The sequence below is a fragment of the Scyliorhinus canicula genome, chromosome 4 (assembly GCF_902713615.1).
Source record: "Scyliorhinus canicula chromosome 4, sScyCan1.1, whole genome shotgun sequence".
Classification (NCBI taxonomy): Eukaryota; Metazoa; Chordata; class Chondrichthyes; order Carcharhiniformes; family Scyliorhinidae; genus Scyliorhinus; species Scyliorhinus canicula.
In genome coordinates this window covers 230,105,305-230,127,796 of record NC_052149.1, presented here as the reverse complement: position 1 = coordinate 230,127,796, position 22,492 = coordinate 230,105,305, and the positions used below count along the sequence as shown (strand labels likewise).

General features: G+C 50.9%; 1 protein-coding gene and 1 non-coding gene across 3 annotated transcripts in view; both read left to right on the top strand.

Moving 5' to 3' along the window:
* Positions 1-22,492, top strand: part of LOC119965441 (platelet-derived growth factor receptor beta-like) — a 140,978-nt gene that overhangs the window by 105,415 nt on the left and 13,071 nt on the right. For both annotated transcript variants that reach the window (XM_038796225.1, XM_038796224.1), the window contains exons 15-20: positions 1,090-1,222; positions 5,136-5,240; positions 7,474-7,584; positions 8,411-8,564; positions 14,835-15,001; positions 18,028-18,146. In XM_038796225.1, the coding sequence (XP_038652153.1) occupies positions 1,090-1,222; positions 5,136-5,240; positions 7,474-7,584; positions 8,411-8,564; positions 14,835-15,001; positions 18,028-18,146 (789 nt within the window). The remainder of the gene's footprint in view (positions 1-1,089; positions 1,223-5,135; positions 5,241-7,473; positions 7,585-8,410; positions 8,565-14,834; positions 15,002-18,027; positions 18,147-22,492) is intronic.
* trnas-uga lies at positions 316-397 on the top strand. The gene has a single exon. It is a non-coding gene; the product is annotated as a tRNA-Ser (tRNA).

Sequence of the window (22,492 nt, the reverse complement as noted above, 5' to 3'; positions counted from 1 at the left end):
TATTCCTACTGCCGTCCCACAATGCCAGTGCAGTGCCACCCACTGGCGCCTTTGCACCCTCCCACTGGCATAGCTGCTGCTTACGGTGCCTTCTACTGGTATAATCGGGAGTAGGAAGAAAGTGGGGTTGAGGTCACAATCAGACCAGCTGCCATCATATTGAATGGCAGAGCAGGCTTGAGGGGCCGAATGGCCTCCTCCTGCTCCTGATTTATATGTTTGCCTGAATACAAAGCGATGAAGGTTATTGTGCAGAGATCTGGTTTGACCCGACCTGGAATATTGTGTGGGCACCCTATGTTAGGGAGGATATGTGCTGTGATGGCTGAGTGGTTAAGGCGTTGGACTTGAAATCCAATGGGGTCTCCCTGCACAGGTTCGAACCTTGCTCACAGTGATAACCGTTCGGGGCTGGTTTAGCACAGTGGACCAAACAGCTAACTTGTAATGCAGAATGCCAGCAGTGCGTGTTCAATTCCCACACCGGCCTCCCCAAACAGGGGCTGGAAAGTGGCGACTAGGGGCTATTCACAATAACTTAATTGAAGCCTACTTGTGACAATAAGCAATTATTATTATATAGTGCCCTTGGAGGGGCAGCTGTGTAGATACACGAGAATGTTACTTGAGATTAAAAAGTTTAGATTATGATGATGGGTTGCGTGGATTAGGTTTGAGTATAGAAGGTTAAGATGTTATCTAGTTGAAGTGTTTAAGATGATTAAAGGATTTGAGAAACAATTTCCTTTGGTGGAGAGAGTCGAGAAAGAAGGAGGCAAACAATCTGTAAATTAGGTCATTCAAGGGAAGGACTTCGGTAGTGGAAATCTGGAGCTCCACCCAATCCTCAAAAAGCTGTTGGCGCTGTGGGGGGCCAGTTGAAAATTTCAAAGTGAAAACTGATATATGTTTGTTTATTAAGGGTACAGAGGGTTATAGTGTAAAGGTGGGTAAGCGGAGTTGAGTTGCAGATTAGCCATGAGGTAACTGAATGTAGGAGCAGGCCCGAGCAGCTGAGTGGCCTCTTGCTGTTGTCCCTCGGTTTATTTTGCCCCTTTTAACCTCTGTGCATCTATCTGTTTTGTGCAGAAGCCTCGCTATGAAATCCGCTGGAAAGTTATTGAGTCCATCAGCTCGGATGGACACGAATACATTTACGTTGACCCAATGCAGCTTCCGTACGATTCAAGTTGGGAGTTCCCCAGGAACCAGCTGTCTCTGGGTATGCAACCAATGTGATCCATCCGGAAAAGAAATTATTTATACAGCGCCTTTAAGGTAGCAAAATTTCCCATGGCGTAAGGAGCAAAATTGAACTTTGAGCATAGATGTTAGGCAGATTGGTTTAAAGAGGAGCTTGAAGGAGGAAAGAGAGGTGAAGAGGTATTGATGGAGTGGATGCAGCGAGAACGTTTCCCCTTGGGGGTTAACGCAGAATTAGAGGCCATCAATATAAAGAAATCACCAGGAGATCCAATCGGATATCTGGTACGGTAGTCCAGACACCCAGGGGCTTGGCAGGGTAAATGCTGAGAGGATGTTTCCCTCATGGGAGAGTCTGGGACCAGAGGGCAGAGTCTCAGAATAAAGGGGAGCCATTTTAAGACTGCGATGAAGGGGAATTTCTTCAGAGGGTTATGAGTCTTTGGAACTCCTTGCCTCAGAGAGCTGGATGGGGGGGGGGGGGGGGGGGGGGGGTAGAATCCTTGTGTATATTTAAGGCTGAGATGGATAGATTCTTGATCAGTAAGGGAATCCAGGTGTAGTAGTATGATTAGAGGTACTACGGTACCTGGGAATGTGAGCCACCATTGGTGGAGAAGGCTCGCTGCTCATTGGCCCAAGTGTTTGCCTATTCATTGGTCAAGACGTAAGGTAGCTCCGCCCAATGAGGCGGGGTATAAGAACCCGTGTTTCCCAGCAGCCATCCTTCTTTCTGTACTCGAGCTGCTGGGGAAACATCTTGTAGATTAAAGCCTTCAATTCGGACTACTCCTTCGTTTCAGTAGTTATTGATCGCGCATCACCAGGGCTACGGGGAAAGGGCAGGAATGTTGGATCAGCCATGATCCTATTGAATGGCGGAACAGGCTCAAAGGGCGGAGAGGTCTACTCCTGCTCCTATTTTTTATGGTCTTATGGGTATAGCTCTGGGGACATGGTTTCAAATCCCATCATGGCAGCCGGTGGAATTTCAATTCAATTAATAAATAATAATAATTCTGCAATTGATAAATGAGTCTCCATAATAGTGACCATGAAACAACCACTGATTGTCATAAAAAAACGGGTCTAGTTTGGTTAGTGCCCTTGAGAGAGGGAAGTATCCCATCCTTACCAACCTGAGCTGCTTGTAATTCCAGATCCGCAGCAATGCGGCTGATTCTTAACTGCCCTCTGAACTGGCCCTTGCAAACCCACTCCGTTGTAGCAATAAGGGTTGTGTAATAAATGCTGGCTTTGCCAGCGATGTCCACAGACCATGAAATGCCTTTCACAGCACCAGGGACCCGGGTACGATTCCAGCCTTGTTGACTGTGAAAGTCTGCACATCCTCCCCGTGTGTGCGTGGGTTTCCTCCGGGTGCTCCGGTTTCCTCCCACAGTCCAAAGATGTGCAGGTTAGGTGGGGTTACAGGGGATAGGTGGGGGAGTGGGCCTAGGTAGGGTGCCCTTGCGGAAGGTCGGTGCAGACTCAATGGGCCAAATGGCCTCCTTCTGCACCGTGGGGATTCTATGGATTCTATGGAACTTCTTTACCCAGAGAGTGATGGAAATTTGGGACTTGTTGCCACAGGGAGTGGTTGAAGCAAATAGTTCTGGTAGATGCAGTTAAGGGGAAACTAGAGAAACATATGAGGGAGAAGGGAAGAGATGGTTATGATGGTGGATTTAGATGAGAAAAGATGAGAGGAGACTCAAGCGGAGCATAAACACCAGTATGGAGTGGCTGGGCCGAATGGCCTAGTTGTGTGCTGTATATCTATGTGGGCTTAGAGAGGGAATTCCAGAGCTGGGAGTCCGGAGCTGGTGGTGCTGCAGCCATTGGCGGAATGGGGGGGGGGTTTAAATTGGTGAACGCACCAAATTGGAGAAATTTAGCAATATCAGAGGGTTGTAGATCTGGAGGAGGTTGCAGAGATAGGGAGGGGTGAGGAAATGGAGGAATTTAAACTCCAGGATACAAATTTGAAATTGAGCATACTGGATTAATGGGAGACAGTGTAGGTCAACCTGGACAGAGGGCGGTACGTGACTAGAATGTGGTGTAGATTAGGCTGTGTGTTAAGAGGAGCTAAAGTTCATGGTGGGTGAAAATTGGAGACTGGCTGGGACTTCATAGTCGAGACGAGGAGCAATAAACACATAGATAAGAGTTTGAGTGTCAGTGGGCTGAGGGAGGCAGCATTGGGGAGGTAGAGGTCAGTGTGGGTCAGGCTAGGGGGCAGAGTTTGTGGCAAAATTCAAAGCCAATGGCATCAGTCTTCACAATATTCAGCAGGAGCCAACTGTGGATCATTCAGGAATGAGTGTCACACCAGCAGAATGGCAATACCGCTCCAGTGGAGAGCTGGAGGGAGGCAGTAGTGTCACAGAGCTACTGGGCGCCATCCATCTCTCTCTTGTCCTTCTTCTAAAGTGCAGAGACCCACGTGGAGTGCAGATAGATGAGACGGTGTGTTACACTGGCCAACTTTCCCCTCTCACTGCCTGCGAACATCCACATCCAGATGTGCCCCCAGTTTATGCAGCTACATCCAGATGTTGATCGTTATGTAGGCGGCTGCGTCCAGATGTCACCAGTGCTGTGTGTGTCCTCACCCAGAGGTGTCTGGAACTTGTGCGATTGCGTCCAGATGTTCCTCGTGGCTTTGTTGCCACGTGCAGATGTTGCTCACTGGCACGCTTGGCTGAATCCAGATTTGGTCTCTGCTTGTGCAGTTATATCCAGATCAGTTCGAAGGAGAGAGGCGTGTCTATATTGGCAGTCCCCACCCTCAGTACGGACTTTAAAATTAACAGAATGTGTGGGCGGAATTTAATGACCCCCACCCCACCTCAAGGATCCTTGATCCTGGCACTGATGTGCCCACGGGTGTCCCCAACGGAGGCGATGCAAGCTCTGGCTGGCCCTCCAGCTGGCAGGCCAGACCCCTGTGCGTTGAATAGATTCCGCACAATGAATTTAATTTAGAGTACACGTGGTGGTGGCGGGGGGGGGGGGGGGGGGGGGGGCATGCTTTAGCTGTACAAAACACTGGCTAGAGCACATCTGGATTACCACCTCTCTTTAACTCTGAAGAAGAGTCAGACAGACTTAAAACGTTAACTTTCTCGTTCCACAGATGCTGCCAGACTTGCTGAGTTTTTCCAGCATCGTGTGTTTTTATTTCTGGTCCATCTCCTGTTTACCTGCGGCACTCAGCGAACCCACGTACCATTGGGCCTCTATTCAGGCCCTGCCCACCTATATGACAAATGAAAGAAAATCGCTCATTGTCACGAGTAGGCTTCAATGAAGTTACTGTGAAAAGCCCCTAGTCGCCACATTCCGTCCCCTGTCCGGGGAGGCTGGTACGAGAATCGAAACGTGCTGCTGGCCTGCTTGGTCTGCTTTTTAAAAGCCAGTGATTTAGCCCAGTGAGCTAAACCAGCCCCTGTATCATGTTGACCAAACTGTCCGAAACGTCCGTCAGCCCTTTGTTCACTGACCAACATTGGCTGCCAGTACAGTAACATCTCCATTTTTAAGTTCTTGTCCTTAAGTTCAAATCCCTCCAGGTCTTGCCCCCCTCCCTAGCTCTGTAATCCCTATCAGCCATACAACCCTTCAAGATTGGATTGGAATGGACTGGTTTATTGTCAAATCTCTGCGGCCCTCCAATTCTGGTCTCTTGAGCGTTCCTGATTTTAATCACTCCACCATTGGCGGTCGGAACTTCAACTCGCTGGGAGCCTAAGATCTGGAGTTCCCTCCCTCAACCTCTTCTCTCTCGAGCTTGAAGGCAGGTCAGCAGAGATGTGAACGAATTGGAGTTTATGGGAGGTGGGAGGCCGGCCAGGAAAGCATTGGAATTGTTGACTCGGGATTGTGGATTTTGGACATGATTGATCCTTGCTCGTTGTGCCTTGTAGGTCGGACGCTGGGATCTGGTGCCTTTGGCAGAGTGGTTGAAGCAATGGCCCACGGACTGAATCACTCCAACTCCACCATGAAAGTTGCCGTGAAGATGTTGAAGAGTGAGTCCACACGGGGATGGGAGTCTGATTGATGGGAAGCTGCAATCGGAAAGGGATTCTCATTTCCAAATTCCTACGCAGTCAGGGGTCACGGCTTCTCCGGTATTGGGATGGTCTGGGCATTGCCAACTAATATGGTTGATAGTTAATCCCTGTTCCTAGTTACTCAGAGCAGGTGGTAGCGCCTGTTTGAACCACTGGTTGCACGTTTGATATAAACCCAGTGGTTGCTCGCCCATTTCACAGGGGAGTTAAGACAACCTCATTGCTGTGGATCTGAAGTCACATGTCGGCCAGACCGGGTAATGGTGGCAGATTTCCTTCCCTAAAGTGATGTTTTTTAACGGTAAAAGACAGATTTCTGATTAACGAGGATGGGGTTGGGAGGTTGACTGGGGTGCTCAAGGGTTCTGGGGAACAGGCAGGAAAGTGGGGTTTATCCATGTCAGCCATGATTTTATTGACCGAAGGAGCAGGTTTGAGGTGTCAAATGGCCTATTTCTGCTCCTATTTCTTATGTTCTTAATAAACCAACAGCTTCAATGGTGACTTCAAATGGCATCCACCTTTCCTTTCCCGATTTTTATAACTAGATTCAAATTCGAATTAGGAGCAGGAATAGGCCACTCGGCCCCTCGAGCCTGCTCCGCTATTCAATAAGATTGTGGCAGATCTGATCGTAGCGTCCACCCTACATTCCTGCTGACCCCCGATAACCTTTCACCCCCCTTGTTAATCGACAATCTAACCAGCTCTGCCGTAAAAATATTTAAAGATACTGCTTCCACTGCCCTTTGAGGAAGGGAGTTCCAGAGGGCGTAATCTATCGGCTTCGTCGCGCCCCCGAAGCGGAAATTGACGAGGCCGGTAAAGCTCGCGAGAGGTCTCTCACGAGGATTTAGCCGTCGCGAGATCTAATGAGACCCCACTGAGGTCGGGATCCAGATTTGCATCTTCAAGTGAGCAGTTTGTCTCACTTGAATATGTCTGTTCTGGAGTAAATCCAGGTGCAGGGGTGGTCAAGGATTATGGGGAATAGGCAGGAAAGTGGCCTCGCCTCAGAGACCCCGAGGGGCAACTGGTTTCCACAAACTTTACCCAAGCGTATTGGCATTTGGAGGGGGGGGGGTCTCCCAGGTGATCAGGGGCCCCTGGGTGGTCGGGCTCTGGGCAGGGTAGGTATCCAGGCACCCTTGGGGACCTAGGCACTGCCAGCTTGGCACCATGGCAATGCTACCTGGCCAACCTGACAGGGGCACTGCCAGGGTGCTAGGCTGTAAGTGCCCGGGTGGTATCTTGGGTGTGCCAGGGATTGGATCAGGGGGTGCCCTGTCCATATGAGATGGGGTGCAGGGCACTCAATGACCCACTAATTGGTAGGTTGTGGTGCTGGGGGGGGGGGGGGGGGGGGGGGGGGGTCTGGAGTCCATGGTGGATGGGATAGAGACTGTCCGTGCAGAATACCGGTGTACTGCACTACAATGGGCAGTTCCGGCGAGCGGACCGCTCCGTTGTAAGAAACGCGGCCACGTGTTTCCCGTTCAGGCCCCTTATTCAATATGAGTAGCGTTTGAAGGGCAGCACGGTGGCGCAGTGGTTAGCACTGCTGCCACACGGCGCCGCGGGTCCCAGGTTCGATCCCGGCTCTGGGTCACTGTCCGTGTGGAGTTTGCACATTCTCCCGTGTTTGCGTGGGTTTCGCCCCCACAAATCAAAGATGTGCAGGGTAGGTGGATTGGCCACACTAAAATGCCCCTTAATTGGAAAAAATTAATTGGGCACTCTAAATTTTAAAAAATATGAGTAGCGTTGAATAATAATAATCTTTATCAGTGTCACAAGTAGGCTTACATTAAGACTGCAATGAAGTTACTGTGAAAATCCCCTCGTCGCCACATTCCGGCACCTGTTCGGGTACACGGAGGGAGAATTCAGCACGTCTTTCGGGACTTGTGGGAGGAAACCGGATATGTGTTCCTCGGCGATGCGAGTGCCGGGAAACAGGCGGCTAAACGCGCTCCCAAGGAACTTTGTTCCCTTTTGGGAAGATCGCGCCCATAAGCACCGCATGGGCCAGCTGGGCCGAATGGCCTGGTTCTGTCCTGCAATACTTTGCGAAGGGCAGTGGAAGCAAATTCAAGAGTAACTTTCAGAAGCGAATTGGTTAAATACTTCGACATCTTCATTTCGATTGCTGCAAATTCCTAATCCATTGCCTCTCTGTGATTTACAGCTACGGCAAGGACCAGTGAGAAACAGGCCCTCATGTCAGAGCTGAAAATAATGAGTCATCTCGGACCTCATTTAAATATCGTGAATCTCCTGGGAGCCTGTACCAAAGGAGGTAAGGACCGAGTTTGCACGTGTTATTCTCATCATTGATATAAAACTCATCTTTAGGCAGTAAGTCTCAAAGCAGGGAGAGTAGGCAAGCCTTGATTAAGGCCCACTGAAATTACAAGGCCAACAATAATGCTTATTGAGAATAGGTCAAGACCTTCATAGGACCAGAAGCCTTAAGTGAAGGCCCCAATGCCTACCAGGGTCCCTGTGCCCTAGCCAGAATCGGTGCTGCCAGCCCTATGCTACATCAGGGACCCTGGGCTTACCTGAATCAGGGTTCTTCGGCCTTCCTTGGGTCAGGTTACCTGGTCAACCTGATTCTGGGCCAAGAAGCCTGCCCCAGAACTGGAGCCCCTGCAAGGCCTCCCCCGGATCTGGGGCCTCTGCAAGCTTACCTTGGATCTGAGGCCCCAGGCCCAGCAGGTGTTAAGGCCCAAACTAAAGGCCCAAGGCCGTTAATGCAGGTTATCACTAAGCTTGAAAAGAAGCCACAATATATCAGAAAACCAGTAAATCTTCCGTTGTAATTATGGAAACCAGAACAAGTGCACGTGTACTCAATTAATTACATTTCCACCAATTAATTTATTGCTGTTTCATGAGTAGATATCATTGTTGTAATATTGATATTTCAGTCAGAGTTTTAGAGCTGGAAAAGGAGACAATCAGGGCTGGAGACTCCAGGAGAACTTCCTTAAACCTGTTGGCAGTCTGAGAGATGTAGGTGATGGAGGCTGTGCGATAGACACTGAGCTCTCGGGGTTTAATGGGGATGGGCGGATGGAGACTGGATGCTCGCTGAGAGACTGTGACTTTGTTTTGGACAGGCCCGATCTACATCATCACCGAATACTGTCGCCATGGCGATCTGGTGGATTACCTGTACAAGAACAAGCACACCTTCCTGCAGCATTATGCTGACAAAGGTCAGAGTGAGGCAAATACCGTCATCACAAACTCCTACAATGAGAGGTTGAAGAGGTAATGTTACTGACGTCTTTGCCTTTACAATAATGTGGTGAATGTCACTTAGTAATTCACACTATATTTACCAATACTATTGTAAGCGCAGTAGCGTTATCCAACCACTAGGGGGCGTAGCTCTGGGAATGCTCAGGAATTTGTACAGGGCTCCACCCTTGGCTCCGCCCACGACTCCTCCCCCTAGACTGCTGTATAAATAACCGTGTCCAGAGCCAGCCTGAGTTCATCGAAAGTTCAACGGGTAACAGGCTGGCTCTTGGGGTAAGTAGGTTAAAACCACTGTTCATATCTGAAAGCACGTGTCTTGTGAATTGATGGTTCCATCAAATAACAACTGGCATTTATATAGCACCTTGAGCAGGGTAAAACATCCCAAGGCAGGAGGGCTGTGGAGCTTTATTCGTTCCTGCCACGTGGGTGCCACTGGCCAGGCTGGCGTACGTTGCCCGTACCCTAGTGCCTGTGACTGTGGGGATGTCACCTTCATGGACTGCAGCTGCACGGTTCAATTCCCCCACCAGCCTCCCCGAACAGGCACCGGAATGTGGCGACTAGGGGCTTTTCACAGTCACTTCATTTGAAGCCTACTCGTGACAATAAGCGAATTTCATTTCATTTTCATTTCATTTCGAGAAGTTGACTCGCCACCCATCTTTTCAAGGGCAATTAAGGATGGGCAACCAATGGGGGCCTTGCCAGAGATGGCCACATCCCAGGAATCAATGAAAAGAAAGGTCCAAGAAGTAGATTTTAAGGAATGCCTCAAAGGCGAGAGAGGGGTTTGGGGAGAGAATTCCAGAACTTGGGGCCCATGCGGCTGAAGGGGCTGGCACCAATGGTGGAGTGATTAGAATGGAGGACGCCCAAAAGGCCAGAACTAGATCAGGGCTGTGGGGCAGAAGGAGATTACAAAGATAGGGAGGGGTAAAGCCACGGAGGGATTTGAAACCAAGGATCAGCATGTTAAAAAAATGGAGGTGCTGGTGGATGAGGTCGGCCAGAGAGTGACCATTGCATTGTTGTCCTGTCAGGTGCTAATTCATGAACCCCTCACCCCACCCTGGGAGTGTGGTCTCAGTGAACTGACCCCCCCCCCCCCCCCCACTCACGTCGACGCTATCACCAAGAAAGCACAACAGCGCCCATACTTCCTCAGGAAACGAAGGAAATTTGGCATGTCCACATTAAACCTTACCAACTTTTACAGATGCACCATAGAAAGCATCCTATTGGGCTGCATCACAGCCTGGTATGGCAACTGCTCGGCCCAGGACCGCAAGGAATTTCAGAGAGTCGTGAATACCACCCAGTCCATCACACGAACCTGCCTCCCATCCCTAGACTTCATCTACACCTCCCGCTGCCGGGGGAAAGCGGGCAGCATAATCAAAGACCCCTCCCACCCAGCTTACTCACTTTTCCAACTTCTTCCATCGAGCAGCAGATGCAGAAGTCTGAGAACACGCACGAACAGACTCAAAAACAGCTTCTTCCCCACTGTCACCAGACTCCTAAATGGCCCTCTTATTGACTGACCTCATTAACACTACACCCTGTATGCTTCATCCGATGCCAATGCTTATGTAGTTACATTGTATATCTTGTGTTGCCCTATTATGTATTTTCTTCAATTTTGTTTAATTCCCTTTTCTTCCCATGTACTGAACGATCTGTTGAGCTGCTTGCAGAAAAATACTTTTCACTGTACCTCGGTACACGTGACAATAAACATATCCAAATCCAAATCCTCACCCCCGCTTCCCCCATGAGGAGGATCAGAGCGGTAACAGCCACAGATAGCTGGGAGGGTCCCTAATTTGTTTTATGGACCCCCGCCTCCCTATTGTAGCTCCAGTACCAGAGATAAAACTAACTCCCAACTTCCCAGGGCCCAAACCTTTCCCTCCTCCTCCATCGCTCACGGTCAGGGCCGGCTCAAGGCACCGGCAACTCGGGCAGTCGCCCGGGGCGCCATGTGCTAGGGGGCGCCAGACTCGGGTCCCGCGCATGCGCAGTTGGGCCGGTGCCAACCAGCGCATGCGCGGTGGCCGCCCTCCCCAGGGCGGCCCCGCTCCCCCGCTCGGTCCGCTCCCCCCCCCCCCCCCCCTCGGTCCCCCCCGCCCCCCGCCCCCCCTCGTCCCCCCCCGCCCCCCCGCCCCCCCCTCGGTCCCCCCCGCCCCCCCCCGCTCCCCCCCGCCCCCCCTCGCTCCCCCCCCCGCCCCCCAGCCCCCCCCTCGGGTCCGCCCCCCCCCTCGGGTCCGCCCCCCCCCTCGGGTCCGCCCCCCCCTCGGGTCCGCCCCCGCCATCGGGGTCCGCCCCCCCAGCCCCCCCTTCGGGTCCGCCCCTCCCTCGGTCTCCGCCCCCCCCCTCAAGTCCGCCCCCCCCCTCAGATCCGCACCCCCCCCTCGGCCACACCCCCCCGCCCATCATTGGCCCCGCCCCCCCGCCCCTCATCGGCCCCGCCACCGCCCCTCATCGGCCCCGCCCCCCGCCCCTCATCGGCCCCGCCCCCCACCCCCCCTCGGCCACCGCCCCGCCCCTCCTTGGCCCCCCCGCCCCTCCTCGGCCCCGCCCCTCCTCGCCCCCCCCTCCTCGGCCCCGCCCCCCCCAAAGGCGCCGAAGTTCAGCTTGCCCGGGGCGCCAGCAACCCTAGGGCCGGCGCTGCTCACGGTGAAGAGTCCCACAATAACCCGATAATTGGGATTCTTGGAACCTGATTTGAATGTTCAAAGGGCATCATTGCTGTCCCATTAACACTTTGCAACGTAGATAAGCAACACCCACACGATCTGGTCATTAATGAGTTGCCATCAGACTTTTCCACCATGTTATTAAAAACCTAGCTCATGTCATTTTGGGAAGAAATCTGTTCTCCTTGCCCAGTATGTGCCCATATGTGTGTCCAGTCCAAAATCCACCAGGCTGGCTCTTAAATGCCCAATGAAATGGTTTCATGGTCACGTGGGTTATACACACAACCTCTCCTTTACAAAAATCCTATTGCACTGTAATAACCCTCACGAGACCCACATCGATCGATCTCCCCATGGGACTGGTAGAATAGGAGCTTCCCCTTTACCGGGCAGCCTGCCCAGCTGGAGACCGTAACATCGCCCTTTAAAGGCCGGCCCAGACTGGGACTGGCACTTCCGGTAGGCCCGACTGGGGCCTGTCAGCCGCGCTGCGGCCTTCACTTCATGTTCACAAATTAAACGTTTCATTTACCATCTCAGGCTTCCTGAGCTTTTATATAAACCAAACTGCTACCAAAGAGTAAAGTAGGTCCATCGCTGCCACTTCTCAATATCTAGGGGTGGACAATAAATGGCGGCCTTGACAGCAAAGGCCACACCCTGAGAATAAATGGAAAGATACCAGCCTGGCATCCACAGTGTCTCCTCGAGAGGAATCATTAACTTCACAAAAAAGGATATGGCAAACAACACTTTCTCTCCTTTCCTTCTCTTTTCCTTTCTCTCTTTGTTATTTCCTCCTTTCTCTTTCTCTCTCTCTCTCCCACCCCATTCTCTCTTTCTCCCTCCTCTCCATCTCTCTACACTCACGGCTCTCTCCCATTCTCTTTCTCTCTCCCCCCCCCCCCCCCCCCCCCCCCCCCCCACTTTGTCTCTCTCCCACTTCGCCACACTCCCTCAGTCACCTTTGCCCCTTCCCCCTTCCAGAAGGGTGACCGAGGGGTAAGTGTGAGCCGGATCGTGCAGCCTGAATATTTTGGATGGCGTCAATTGGCTGTAGGCGGGACATCTGGCCCTCATTTAAGGGTCGCATTTGGGACAAGGGCGGGTGTCCCGTCCGAGGCCTTGCCTACCCCACTGTCAAATCACTGTGCGGTCGGGGCAGGCGGGAACCCAGACGCAATCCTCTTCCTTCAATTCCCACTACCACCATCGCCTAACACTCACTGGCACAGGGGCATGAATTTCAGCCCTATATCTCTTTCAGAGGGTCAGCAGCATCAGAATGGGCTGAGTGGCCTGCTCCTGTGCTGTATGACATTGATTAACACTGTATAGCCTGTACTGGCAAATCCTGTCCCCGAAATTGTATTTGTGATGGTGAGAGCTCCCTCACTGGCTCGCTTCCCGCAGTTTCACTGCTCCGTCCTTTGAGGGAATTTCAGATAATAATTGAAATTTAAGCTTGGTCCCCCCCCCCCCCCCCCCCCCCCCCCCCCCCCCCCCCCCCCCCCCGTCTCCAGCGATTTGGCACAGGAGGGGTTTGTAGATCAAACTGAAGGGAGTAATAGTCAAGCAGGCTTCAGTGTAACAATGAAGGGTTTTTGAATTCCTAACACACCCTGTGCAAATGACCAGTTACTTCTATCCTGTGAGTAATTGTGAAAATAGTTTCCGATTCTCGATTTTTATTTTCTTTGGTGTTTGTTTTGGCTCCCGTCCAGTCATGGCCAGAACCTTGTCAAACTCCACAGGTCAAAGCGACCAACCCATCCTCCTGGCTTTCTGCAACTGGAGTCAGACACCATCCTCTGCTGTTTGTAGGCTGCAGTATGTTGTGCATGCGTGTCTGTGCGTGTCTGTGCATGTCTGCGTGGGTCTCTCTGTGCATGCGTGTCTGCATGTTTATGTGGGTCTCTGTGCATGTGTGTCTGTGCATGACTGTGTGGGTCTCTCTGTCCATGCGTGTCTGTGTGTATCTATGTGGGTCTCTGCATTTGCGTCTGTGCGTGTCTGCATGTGTCTCTCAGTGCATGCATGCCTGTGTGTCCATGTGGGTCTCTATGTTCATGTGTGTCTGTGTGTGTCTGTATGTCTCGCTGTAAATGTGTGTCAGTGTGTCTCTCTGTAAATGTGTGTGTCTCTGTAAATGTGTGTCTGTGTGTGTCTCTCTGTAAATGTGTCTGTGTGTGTCTCTGTAAATGTGTGTCTGTGTGTGTCTCTCTGTAATTGTGTCTGTGTGTGTCTCTGTAAATGTGTGTCTCTCTGTAAATGTGTGTCTGTGTGTGTCTCTCTGTAAATGTGTGTCTGTGTGGGTCTCTCTGTTGTTATGGGCCAGGGTTTAGAGAACCCCAAAGTGTATCATGGAGTTCACCTGACCCACAACTGTTACTAGATTGTGGTTATGGGGAGCACACGGCCCACTCTACAGGGGTGGTACAGCAGAAATGGAAAAGTATTTTTTAAAGCAAAACAATGTTTATTCTATGAACTCAAGTTAACCTTTTTAAAACATACAGTGAACGTCTTAGCAACCATCAATTCAAATACAATCCCCAAAGACTACAACACTAAGTAATCCTTAATAACGTCCCAAACAACATCCAGAAGACAAAAGAAACACCTTTTAACAGAAGCACATTAGGTTTACATTCACTACTGAGAACATTTATAATTCTGAATTCACCAAATTATCAAGAGATAGTATTTTCATGGCAGAGAGAACAGCAGTACACCTGCTCTGCCTGGTCTCAGCTCCAACACTAAAAATGAAACTAAAACACACCCTGCAGCAAACAGCCTAAAACGAAAGTAAAAAGCTGGCAGACAGTCCAGCTCCACCCACACTCTGACATCACTGATAAACACCTATTTCTTAAAGGTACATTTCTTAAACACCCATTTCTTAAAGATACTCTCATATGACACTGTGCATGCATTTTTTAAAAAATTTAGAGTACCCAATTATTTTTCTTTTCCAATTAAGGGGCAATTTGGCGTGGCCAATCCACCTAACCTGCACATCTTTGGGTCGTGGGGGTGAAACCCACACAGACACGGGGAGAATGTGCAAACTCCACACGGACAGTGACCGAGGGCCGGGATTCGAACCTGGGTCCACAGCGCCGCAGTCCCAGTGCTAACCACAGCGCCACATGCCTCCCACTCTCTGTGCATGCATGTCTGTGCGTGACTGTGTGAGTCTCTCTGTGCATGCATGTCTGTGCATGACTGTGTGGGTCTCTCTGTCTGTGCATCTCACAGTGCATTTGTGGCTGTATGTACGTGCCTCTGTGTCTGAGCATGCATGGCTGTGCCTGTGTATCTCTGTGTGTGCGTCTGTGTGTCAGTTTGAAACATAAGGCTAGAGAGAGAGAGTGCAGGTGAGTGGTACTGATTGGATAGTTCTTTCCAAAGGTCAGCACAGGCTGGATGGATTGAATGGCCTCTGTCTTTGCTGCATCATTTAGCGTTCCACCGCCTGGGCAGCAAGGCCCTCCTGCTGTATTACTGATGAGCTCTCATCTTCTTTCTGTCTCTCTCACTCACTCGTCTCTCTCACTCTCGCCCACAGTTACGTAGCCCTGTCCTTTGAGAATGATGGAGGGTACATGGACATGACTAAAGATGAGCAGCTCGAGTACATGCCCATGCTGGAAGCTAAACGTGAACCGAACTACGCTGACATTGAACACCCCGATTACAACAGGCCGTACTCACAGGAGAACAGCGCCCCCACTGGTAATCCCCTCACTGAATCCACCTCATTCCAACTCCCAATATTTCTCCTCCGTTCTCTTTCGCTCTCCTTTTCTTTTTTTCTTTCTCCCTTTCTGTCTTTTTCTCTCTCTCCCCCCACTCTCTCTCACAACTCTCTCTCCATCTCTCTCCCTCTCTTTATCTCACTCCTCCTCTCGCTCACTGCCCTCCTCTCTCTGTTAGCCCCTCTCTCTCGGACATCTCTCTCATGCTGTTCCTCCACCTCATTCTCTCTCTCCCGCCTCTCTTTCCTCCCCCCCCCCACCTCTCTCACACGCCCCCTCACCCTCTCACTCCTCCCTCTCTCCTCTCTCCCACCGCTCTTGCTAATCACCTCTTTTCACGCACCCTGTCACTCTCTTTCATTCTTTCCTTCTCTCGCTCTTTCAAGCACTCTGTCTAGGATAGGTGTAACTCCCGGGATACCCGTCCTCCTGTTGGTGAAATCCCCTCGCTCTCTCCCTCTCAGTCCCGTCTCTCACTGTTTTCTCCATTGTTTATGCCTTTAGGATTTTGCTCCCCCTGAACTGCAAACCGTGACTGCCATCCACTGGCAGCTACATTACACTGCGGGCCTGTTACTTGTTGCACTGTGATCCACAAATCTAAAGGCACAAAAGATTCTAATATCCTGTGGAAATCAAATGTACGCATTCACCATGAGCTAAACTTGCAAGATTGTGGATTCCATCCTCACTCCAGGAATTCAGCGCATAATGAGGGAGAAAAGAAGATTTTTGTATCATCACCATTGTGACGTTCTTTCGGGCTTTTCAGCTGACTGCATAGTTTTGGAGTATAGTCACTGTTGCAATGTAGGAAACGCAGCAGCCAATTTGTGCACAGCAAGCTCCCACACACAGCAATGAGACTTTTAAAAATTATTTCATGGGATGTGACCAGCATTTATTGCCCATCCTTAATTACCCTTCAGAAGCTGGTGGTGAGCTGCCTTCTTGAACCGCTGCAGTCATTGTGATGTAGGTACATCCACAATGCTGTTAGGGAGGAAGTTCCAGGATTTTCACCCAGCGACAGTGAAGGAATGGCCGATATATTTCCAAATCAGGGTGGTGAGTGGCTTGGAGGGGAACTTCCAGGCTTGTGGGGTTCCCAGGTATCATAGAATCATAGAATTTACAATGCAGAAGGAGGCCATTCAGCCCATCAATCTGCACCGGCTCTTGGAAAGAGCACCCTACCCAAGGTCAACAACTCCACCCTATCCCCATAACACAGTAATCCCACCCAACACTAAGGGCAATTTTGGACACTAAGGGCAATTTATCATGGCCAATCCACCTAACCTGCACATCTTTTTGGACTGTGGGAGGAAACCGGAGCACCCGGAGGAAACCCACGCACACACGGGGAGGATGTGCAAACTCCGCACAGACAGTGACCCAAGCCGGAATCGAACCTGGGACCCTGGAGCTGTGAAGCGATTGTGCTATCCACAATGCTACCGTGCTGCCCCGTGCTGCTCAGTACTCAGGTATCTGCTGCCTTTGTCCTTCTAGATGGTAGAGGTTGTGGGTTTGGAAGTTGCTGCCTACGGGGCCTTGGTGAGTTCCTGCAGTGCATCTTGTAGATGGTACCAATCAAGTGGGCTGCTTTGTCCTGGATGGTGTTGAGCTTCTTGAGTGTTGTTGGAGCTGCACTCACCCAGGCAAGTGCGGAGTATTCCAGCACACTCCTGACTTGTCCCTGGTCGATGGTGGGACAGGCTTTGGCGAGTCAGGAGGTGAGTTACTCACAACAGAATTCCCAGCCTCTGAACTGCTCTGGGAGTCAAAAGTGGCTGATCCAGTTCCGTTTCTGATCGTTTACACTCCCTGAGTGGTTAAAGGTGCCTTGGTTTAACTTCCCATCTGAAAGAGGACATCTCTAGCAGTGTTGCACTCCCTCAGTACTGCATTGAGAGTGTCAGCCTAGATTTTGTGCTCAAGTGTCCAGGAGTGGGGCTTGAACCCAAAACATTCGGACTCAGAGTTATGTTGTGTTCTGTACTCTGAGATAACACGGGCTGCAACTGGATGCAGCTTTAACCAAAAGATACTCCAGACCTTGAAGTTAGTTCAATCTGATTTATTAAACCAGTAGCACAGTTAGCACAGTTCTCTATGAGTTCAACTCTCTGCTAACCTAAGTGTGGTTACTCTGTATGACTGGACCAGACTAGCTCTTAGCCACGTGCTGGAGGTGCGATACTGTACATACACCCTGACTCACTCTGTAGATGTTCATCAGTGGAAAGAGGTGGAGTGTGAGTGCCTCGTGCCTTTTATAGTGAGATACCACCCCTGAGTGTCCTGCCTGCTCATTGGTCAAGTCCTGTTCTCTGTGTTCATTAGCTGCCTGTCTGTATATCATCTGCATTTCATGACAGTGAGTGCCATTCGCTGGGGTACAGCTGACACCTGTAAAGAGCCCAAGGCTGTAAGAGAACAAGGGGGTTTTCCTTGGTGTCGTGGGCCAATATTTTACCTTCACCAACGTCAATCAAAGAAATTAACTCGCCATTATCACGTTGCTGTTTGGGTCATTTTGTGTTGGCAAATGGTGGCTGTTTTTCCTACATTATAGCAACAACTGCACTTCAAAAAGTGGTTCAGTGGTTGTAAAGCAGATTGGGCATCCTGAGACCATGAAAGGCGCTCTGGAAATGCAATTTTTTAACAAAGACTTTTTAAAGATAGAATAAACACAATTATTTTTAATGTTTCCGAGTCTTCTCTCCTGGGTTTGCTCACATTGCCTCCTGGAGAATAATCATTAGTCCCATGTTTACAACAACCAACAGCACCAAATCATGGATTAACTGCTCACTGTGGCTCTGGGATCTTGCTCTGCACAAAATGGCGGCCAAGTCTTCTTACGAAATAGCAAGCAGCGCACCTCAAACTGATTGGTTATGTACCACACATGTTGGCGTGTTGTTGAAAGGTGTAATGAAGCCCATCATGACTGTGAGTCCCTCACCCAGTCTGTCATGTTCTTTTGAAAAGAGCGTGAGGTCACTGAGGATAAACTTCTGGTCAGCGAGTCTGCGATACTGAGCTACATGGATCTGGTCGGAATCAGTTATCAGGTGGCAGAAGGAATGGAATTCCTCTCATTAAAAAATGTAAGCCATTCAATTATGTCTCTGTCTCTCTGTGTTTGTGTGCCTCGCTCTCTGTGTCGCTGTCTCTCTGTGTCCATGTGTCTCTATGTCCCTCTGTCGGTCACTGTGTGTTTCTGTCTCTCTCCCATATCTCTTTGTGTTCTGTGTCTCTCTATGTCTGTGTCTCCATGTCTCGCTACCCTTCTCTCTGTGTCTCTGTGTCTCTCTGTTTCTTTCTCTCTGTGCCTCTCTCTGTCTCTCCATTTCTCTGTCCCTCTCTGTTTCTCTGTGTATCTCTGTCTCTCTGAGTCTCTAGCTGTCTCTCTGCTTCACTCTGTCCCGTGCCTCTGTCTCTGTCTTTCTCTAACTCTCTGTGCTGCTCTCTGTCTATCTGTGATTCTGTGTATCTCTCTCTCTCTGTCTCTGTGACTCTCACTGTGTCTCTGTATTTCTCTCTGCTTTTGTGTCTCTGTGTCTCTCTGTGTCTCCCTGTCCACTGCTGGTGCAAATCCCATTTTAGCCGCTAAACCTCGCGAGAGGGCTGTACCGGGATTTGCGGCGGTGAGATCTTGGGGGTTTTTAAAAAAATATTTTTATTGAACTTTTAACATTTTATATAAAAAATTTAGAAAACAAAACGAACGCATGTATGAACAAGAGAAAACATTCCAAAAGACCACAGCAACAATACCCCCATTAACAGAAATACAACCCACTGCCCCCCACCCCCACAGCTAACAGTGACCAATTCCTTACAGTACAATATGAACGGCCGCATCTACGGTAGAACCTGTGAATCGACCCCCTCGCAATGATCTTGACCTTCTCGCGGTAGAGAAACTCCTTGTAGTCACCCAGCCACGCAGAGGCACCGGGTGGTGTCGCTTGTCTCCAACTGAGCAGAATCCACCGCCGAGTAATTAACAAGGCAAATGCCAGGGCATCCGCCCCCGCACCCGTCTTCAGCTCCGGCTGGTTCCACACCCCCCCCCCCCAAATATAGCTACCAACCGGCAAGGCTCCAAATCAACTATTCGGATTGTCGATACGGTGCTGAAGAACAACCAAAACTCACCAATTTGGGACAGGGCCAGAACATGTGGGTGTGGTTCACTGATCCTCTCGAACACTGCTCACATCTATCTCCAATCCCACGCAAAATATCGACTCATTCGGGCCTTGGTGAGGTGTTTCAAACTCAGCCTCGCACAGGATGACATGGCCTTCACCCTGCAGAGGGACGCACCCCATATGTCCCCCTCCAAAATAGGTCCCGGCTCCTCATCCACCGAAAACTGCCCCTCCTCCCGGATCCGTCCATATATCCCAGACGTCCGGCCTTCTATCCTCCCCAATAAAGTGGACAGCGCGCTACCGGAAATGTTGGAAATGTCTGCCGCACAAAATCCCGCATCTGAAAGTACCTAAGCGCATCTCTCCCCCTCCCTCATCACCCCCCGCCCCCCCCCCCCCCCCCAAATCCTAGCTTCCCCTTCAACTCCTCCAAGCTGACAAACTGCCCCTCCAGAAACAAATCCCTTGCCCTCTCCAGCCCCTTATCTTTCCAACCCCAAACGTGCCATCCAATTTCACCGGCTCAAACAAATTATTCCTACAGATAGGGGTCCACCTTGACTCTGCCCCCAGCTTAAAATGCTGAGGGGAGTTGCTGCCATATTTTCAAAGTGAAGGTGACCACCGAGTTCGAAGAATATTTCCCTGCAGCAAACGGCAGAGACGCCGTCACCAGCGGCTACAAGCTGGACCTTTTGCACGACCCCGAATCCGTCTGCACTCAAGTAACATCCTGGTCACCACACCAACACAACACCTTCTCCGCATAATAATAAAACATCAAATTCAGCAGCATCAGCACCACCCACCATACCCCCCGCCCCCACCTCACCTCCCGCCACCTTTCCTTCTGTAGAAACCCCCCTCCAAATTCAAGGAGTTCACCTGGCCCATATGAAACCCGTTATCAACTCCGGCAAAAAGGCTTAGGTTCATGTCCAGCAACAACGGAAGGTTGTCCCATCTCTGTCGATCCAGCCTGACCCTGAGCCAGGCTGGTATCATTCAATTTGTGAAGCCACGCCCAATCCCGAGCCACTGAACTCTCAGATACTGGAAACTAATCCCAGCCCGACAGCATCCCCCCCCCCCCCCCCCCCCGCCCCCAACCCAGCTCCTCCCCCCCAACGACTAACCACAAAGTACTCACTCTTCCCAAAGTTTAATTTGTATCCTGCGAAGGAGTGAAACCTCTTCAACAAACCCATGACATCCCCATAACTGACCCAGGATGCCTTACGTACAAAGAGGTCATCCACATACAGGGATACCTTGTGTTCTACTCCACGCCTCACAATTCCTCTCCTCCACTTGTCCAAAGCCCTCAAAGCCAATGGCTCGATCGCCAAAACAAACAGAAGAGGAGACGTGGGACACCCCTGCCTCATTCCCGCTATGCTTCCGAAACGACCCTGAACCCATCGTGTTAGTGAGCACACTGGCAGACGGAGCTTCATTTAACAGCTGCACCCACAACACAAACCCAGGACCCAGCCCAAACCTCCCCAGAACCACGAAAAGGGAGCCCCACTCAACCCTATCAAACGCTTTTTCTGCGTCCGGAGAAACGATTATCTCCAGCTCCGGTCCCACCCCCAGTGTCAGAACTATGTTGAGTAGCTGCCTCACTTTGGACAACAGTTTTCTGCTCTTTACGAAGCCTGTCTGATCCTCCCCCACTACCTCCAGGAGACAGGGCTCCAATCTCAAGCTAAGACTTTAGTCAAAAGCTTTGTATCCACACTGAGCAGAGAAATCGGGCGGCACAACCCACACTCAGTGGAGTCTTTATCCTTCTTCAGGAGGAGGGAGATCGACACTTTCCCAACATCTCCATGAGAGAACCCCGCGGCAGTGAATCATTAAACATTCCCAACAGGGCCAACCGATCGCAAACTTCTTATAAAATTCTACTGGGAACCCGCCTTGTATGAGATGAGCTCCCCCCCTCCCCCCCCATCGCCGCCTTTAATGTCTCCCACAGAGTAGAGGGCGAGACTGTCCCATTCTCATTCAATTCATCGTACTCCTTTATGACCTTAGCAATCTTCCCGCAAAATCCGATATCAGACAATAGTCCCACATCCAGCTTCTATCCCGTGTGCTGCACCAGCCTGCCTCCAATATCAAATCCACCAAGCGCGGCACGTGGTCAGGAATAACCACTGCCGACTACGCCACGTTTTTCACCCCAGGGAGCAGGATCCTACCCATGACAAAAAAGTCAATCCTTGAGTATACCTAGTGCACCAAGGAAAAAACAAAAACAGGGATGCTCTGTCTCAGTCCCTGATGTGACTGGAATCATTTCCGATGTTGTCACTGGGATACCCTCTCCCAGCTGCTGATGATGTCACTGGGATGTCCTGCCCCAGTTACTGATGATGTCATTGGGATGCCCTGTCCCAGTTACTGATGGTGTCACTGGGAAGTCCTGCCCCATCTCCAGATTATGTCACTGGGATGCCCTGTCCCAGCTGCTGATGATGTCACTGGGATGTCCTGCCCCAGCTCCTGATGATGTCACTGGGATGCCATGCCCCAGTTCCTGATGATGTCATTGGGATGCCCTGCCCCAGTTACTGATGGTGTCACTGGGAAGTCCTGCCCCATCTCCAGATTATGTCACTGGGATGCCCTGTCCCAGCTGCTGATGATGTCACTGGGATATCCTGCCCAGTTCCTGATGATGTCACTGGGATGCCCTGTCCCAGCTGCTGATGATGTCACTGGGATGTCATGCCCCAGCTCCTGATGATGTCACTGACGTCCTGCCCGAGTTACTGATTATGTCACTGGGATGTCCTGCCCCAGTTCCTGATGATGTCACTGGGATCCCCTGTCCCAGCTCCTGATGTTGTCACTGGGATACCCTGTCCCAGCTGCTGATGATGTCACTGGGATGTCCTGCCCCAGTTCCTGATGATGTCACTGGGATCCCCTGTCCCAGCTCCTGATGTTGTCACTGGGATACCCTGTCCCAGCTCCTGATGTTGTCACTGGGATACCCTGCCCCAGTTACTGATGATCTCTCTGGGATACCATGCCCCAGCTCCTGATGATGTCACTGGGATGTCCTGCCCCAGCTCCTGATGATGTCACTGGGATGTCCTGCCCCAGTTCCTGATGATGTCACTGGGATGTCCTGCCCCAGCTCCTGATGATGTCACTGGGATGTCCTGCGCCAGCTCCTGATGATGTCACTGGGATGTCCTGCCCCAGTTCCTGATGATGTCATTGGGATGCCCTGTCCCAGTTACTGATGATGTCACTGGGATGTCCTTCGCCATTCC